This window comes from Eurypyga helias, unplaced genomic scaffold (genome assembly GCF_000690775.1).
Source record: "Eurypyga helias isolate BGI_N326 unplaced genomic scaffold, ASM69077v1 scaffold15117, whole genome shotgun sequence".
NCBI lineage: Eukaryota > Metazoa > Chordata > Aves > Eurypygiformes > Eurypygidae > Eurypyga > Eurypyga helias.
In genome coordinates, this window is record NW_010263772.1 from 29,061 (window position 1) to 34,330 (window position 5,270).

The window sequence follows — 5,270 nt, forward strand, 5'->3', positions numbered from 1 at the left end:
CCTGAGGGATGAAGCTTTTATTTTTGAGTTTGGTTTGCCAGTACTGAAAGACGGTCTTAAACACATAAACCTCCATTTCATGTTAATTGCCATCTTAAACTGAAATTTTGGGGTAAAAGTAGTCTCGGGCTAGGTGAATGTAGATGATGACGATGCTGTTGAGGAAAGAAAAGGAGTAATGCCTGGGTTTGCCTGCCACGGGTGGCTTGTGCGCTGAAAAGAGTAGACACTGCGCTGACTCCGCAGTTGGTAGGCCTCTGAATGGCCTGGGAGGAGAGACGAGAGGCAAGTTACACCAACAACCCCACCCAAAGAGTATCTGTTTTTTCACAGAAGCTTTTCCTTCAGGATGACCTTCCAGATGCCTTGCAATGCCCTCGGTGTTAGTATAGCCAGTGCAAATAAGTTACAGGAGAATGCAGAAAATAGCCTTCCTGAAGTCTTCAAACGATTTTTCCAGCCCAGAGGACTATGTAGGATCACAGAATAATTTAGACTGGAAGGGACCTCTGAAGGTCAGCTAATCCTATACCCTGCCCCAAGCAGGCTGACTTAGATCAGGTTGCTGCTTAGCACGTATTTTAGTGTCCTGTGAGTTGTGGAACTTAATGTCACTTAATTGAAGTTTGTCAATAACACACCTTGAAAGCTAACTTGAAAATGAGACTTGTAAGAAATGGAAATGTAATTATAAGCTGGTTTTTACTAACACTTCTTTTTTTTTCAACCTTTGCCAGGTAGAGGTATTACCTTACTTACTCAACCGTTATTATGCAGGGTTAATTCGTAGGAGAGAAAAATTTCTTGGTGGCAGTTCTCTAACTGTGCTGCTCTTCAACAGTAGGATAAACTGAGTCGGTTAGTTTTTCTCTGAAGTGTGCTAGCATGCTTAAACTCCCAGTGAAATAATTTTCCGGCTAGTGCATGCTTCACATTTAAAATATGCGCAGTATTTCCAACGTGAAACGCAGTGACGCATTTTGTACCCTAACAACTTCACGACTAGGGATTTTGTATGCAAAGCGCAACATGAGCTGCTCATACGCAATAACCTGTCATGTTATTTGGCTGATTTGAAGTTGATCACTTTGCATGTGCCCTTGAGATTCTGCTACAGAAAGCAAAATACCTAATAATTCCTTAAACAGTAGACCCTAAAAAGGCTGTTTTCCTATGGATCTTCCCCTCAAGGCCAGGAGGTGCACATGAGTCCATGTCTGTTCTGTGATCCTTCATGTATGGACCTGGCAGCAGAGCACTGTCTTTCTTCCTGCTTCTTTCTACCGGGCCGCTTGCTTACACCGAACTTCCTTGGTACTTGGCACTTTTAGCTCTTCTTATTGCTGTCAGATTCAGCTGAAATGAATGAAAATGCTCCAAAGAGAAAAGCACTCTACCGAGAGAGAGGTGTGTTAACGTAAATGCCTTACACACACCCAACTACTCACTCACACCCTGCTTTCCTGTTTGTACCTAAGGTCTGCTGTCAGTTAAGACAGTGTATTGGATATTGAAATACTCCGCAATTCAGACTTTGAGGTTAGGAATGTGTATACACTCGTTGCCCACTTGAAATCTATGTGTAAAAGTACAGTTCAACTCTAAAAATGCAGTCTCGCATGTATGACTGTCAGGTCTGCAGCTGCAGGTAAATTGCATTCTGCACAGCTGACAACAGGAGTTGGGAATCAGAAGTCGTCTTCCCTCAAAATAAGGAAGAGGTATAGGTAGTCATTGAAAACAACTCATTCATTCCAAACGATGTGCTGAAGGACAGAAAATGAAACAAAGGTTAGGGTAAGTGGAGGAATTAATTTTATTTTTTCCATGTTATTAGGAGTGTGGCTTCACTGAACCGGATTTAAGAAGCAAATGCCCTGTAGACTGAAATCTTCTCTGTTTGATTGATAACATTGGTACTGCTTCTCTTTCAGATGAAGTGGACTACAGTAATTTTGGGACCAACACGCTATCGAGGAAGAAGAAGGCTCTGGTGACACTCCGCAATGACAACCTCCGCCGGCGTCCTCACATTAACATTAGCATGCCTCATGATTTTAGACCGGTGTCTTCCATAATCGATGTGGACATTCTTCCTGAAACACACAGGAGAGTGAGGCTGTACCGACACGGCTGTGAGAAACCCTTAGGCTTTTACATTCGCGATGGCACCAGCGTAAGGGTTACTCCTCACGGACTAGAAAAAGTGCCTGGTATCTTCATCTCTCGTATGGTTCCCGGAGGCTTAGCGGAGAGCACAGGCTTGCTGGCTGTGAATGATGAAGTCCTGGAAGTCAATGGCATTGAAGTAGCAGGAAAGACTCTTGACCAAGTCACAGACATGATGATTGCCAACAGCCATAATCTCATCATCACGGTCAAGCCAGCGAACCAGAGGAACAATATTATTCGAAGCAGTAGGATGTCTGGTAGCTCTGGCCAGTCTACAGACAGCACTGCGAGTCACCATAGCTTGCCTACGTCCCACCTGCTGCAGAACTTCCACCCTGATGAAATGGAGAGTGACGAAGAGGCTGATATTGTCATCGAGGGCGGTCTGGAGCCCCAGCACATTCCCAAACTGCACAGCCTCACTTCCAGTAGCCTCTCTCGGATCAATGGCAGCAGCCTTAGCCACAGACTTCAAAGGGACCTGGTGCTCAACAACAACTCTGGCCGAGAAAGCAACGGCAACATCCACAAATTACTCAGTTCCTTAAAAACTGATCCCCGACACAGTCTGGTTATCCCCAGAGGAGGTATCGAGGAGGATGGAACAGTCATTACACTTTAGTAACAGTTCCTACAACTCTCCTTTCAGTCTTAATTGCCAACTGGGACAACTGACTCTTGCAACGTGTTATGCACAAAAGAGAGAGCTGATATTCTCATAGACCTCAGCGGGTGCAGAAAAGTGTTGCTTTCTAGGAAACCTGGCATCTGGAGTTGAGATAAAACTGTCAAGCACTGCAGAATTTGTCAGGAGAAAGCCAGAGTGTAAAACCCTGGTTTATGTCCCAGCCCTGAAGCGAGGACGCAAATCTGTTGTGGTTGGTGCGCACCTGGGCAGTCTCGCAGGCGTCCAGGGGCACGCTTGGGTTTGAATGCGCGGGTGGATGTATTTATACATGCATGTATATGAATTAGATTTTAAGAGTAACAGACACGTCTATTTGAAGTGGAATCTGGTTTTTCTCTAATACCAGTTTAAAGAGAGTGCTTCTTAACAGCCATCCGACCTTCTACCCTTACAGTACCCTTCCACTAACTTGTTTACACTGTATTTGCAACCTTATGTGTAATCCAGACAAGCTCTAGAAAAGTAGCAGTTTCCTACTCTGGTGGTAACAATGTTAGGGAGATGCTGCAAGTACGTTTTCCAAAGGAAACTATATATATATAGGTTTTTTTAAAGCCGTAGGAGGGGATGTGGGTGGGAGGATGTTGGTGTTATTGCTGTGGGACCAGCACCACCCGCTGGTCAGAGGCAGGCATGTCGGCTGCACAGACGCGTGCTCCGCAGGGACAGAAAAACATGGCAATAAGGGCTTAAAACTGGGTTCAGCACCATTATGTGTAAATGTATTCTTTTTCGATATTTATTAGACAATACCTCTTTTTCAAATTGATTTTTCCTCCCCCACCCCCCATCATCTCTGGTTGGGTTTTTTTTCAATATCATGGTTCCTGTGAATTTTAGGTGTGGAAGCGAGAAGGCAAGGAAAGTGGAAGAGTTTGCCAGGACTGTCCCCTTCACCTCAGAGCTGACACAGGTCCTTGCTGTACATCTGGGGCAACCTAAAGGTCATAAGGTCTTTCCTTACGAAAGATTGGCTAATTGCTGTACAGAGGAGGGATACCGACTGACTGCCAAACCTAACGTAGAATAGCTCCGTTATTCTTGGACTCTTCTAGTAATAAAGCTTAATGTCTACACAGGATTTCTTGAAACCGCGTATACTGGATGTTTGCGACGGTCAGGCGCCTTCACTGGATGCTAGAGTGGGTAACCAGTGACTGTTGAGTCGATAACCGCTTCTGGAAACGCCATGAATTTATCCAAGTGGTCTAATCAAAAATATTTTGTTATATCTTGATCAGTGTAAGGAACAAAATATAAATGTTTTACAATGTATTTTTCTACTTTTAGCTTGTGACTTTTGGTTTTTAACTTTGTAGTACATTAAAGCTTTTTTTTATATGGTGGAATAGACATTTCTTAAATATTATACGGATATGAAAATTCAGAAGTCTTGGTTTGAAAAAGATTACATTCCATTTTGGAATCTGTAACGGCTGGACGACGGATGTGTGGGCTCATTCATTGTCGCTAATTTAGAATACCTGTGGAACAACCAGTCTTCTGCTCGTTGTTAAATACGTTTGGGACGTTGAACTTAGTTTGTTTCTTTTAGATTTGCTTTAAAAGTTTATTTTAAAACTCTTTCACTTACTCTAATTAAACCTTTTCTAGGTGTCACAGCAGTTAATAGAGCTGTACTTATTTTTCCCAGCACAGTAAGAATAGAACGTTGATCCTGTTCATCTTAAAACTGTGTTTGTACTTTACCAAAGGTTTCCATTTTTTAAAAAATTTGATTATTGGTGCAGAAAAAAAAAATTGAGTTGGATATGCTTCAAGTCAGTCAGACCACCTTACCGGGAAAATTTTGTTATATCTTAAATAAGACTACTTTTATATGAATAAGTGGATTTGTCTGGCTGAAGTTACTCATTTTACCTTATTTAACTGATGAGAATGTGACCTGTCTGCAATAAAACGTGCACTGTCTTTACTTCTGCGCTACATCCTTTCCCCTGTGCCCAAGCACAACTTTCTCTGGAAATATCGTGCTTCCTTGTGGAAACATGACATCGTGGTTTTGAGGGCTCTTCCAGTACGTAACCCTTTCACTAATGCTTTGCTCTGCACCAAGACAGAGTTGGATTCCTCCGGTTGCTGTTGCCTCTACCGGGTTTCTTTCTTTCCACGTGTCCTCCCGGTACTGCCTTTATTAAAGGGTACTGTCACACCGGGTCCTGTCACACGAAGTTTGACGGGAATCAAACTGTCACCCCGATTCCTGTCACACCGAGGTTGCTGTGCTGCTCAGAGCGAGGCTCGCCTCGAACCTGACGCCTCTGGGGACTCGGGGCTGCTCTGGCTCCCCGTGAAAAGCCCGTGCTACCTCCGCCTCAGGGACGCGCCGCACACACCGCTCGGGGCCGTCCGCGTACGAAATACCCAAACTCTTCCACCTCGTTCATCC

At 43.9% G+C, this 5,270-nt stretch overlaps 1 protein-coding gene across 1 annotated transcript; it reads left to right on the forward strand.

Moving 5' to 3' along the window:
* The first annotated feature begins 1,623 nt into the window (after window positions 1–1,623).
* Window positions 1,624–2,794, forward strand: LOC104512981 (partitioning defective 6 homolog gamma-like). The gene is made up of 2 exons (XM_010156188.1): window positions 1,624–1,648; window positions 1,935–2,794. The coding sequence occupies exons 1-2, from the start codon at window positions 1,624–1,626 to the stop codon at window positions 2,792–2,794; spliced, it is 885 nt and encodes a 294-aa protein (XP_010154490.1).
* The last annotated feature ends 2,476 nt before the right edge of the window (window positions 2,795–5,270 follow it).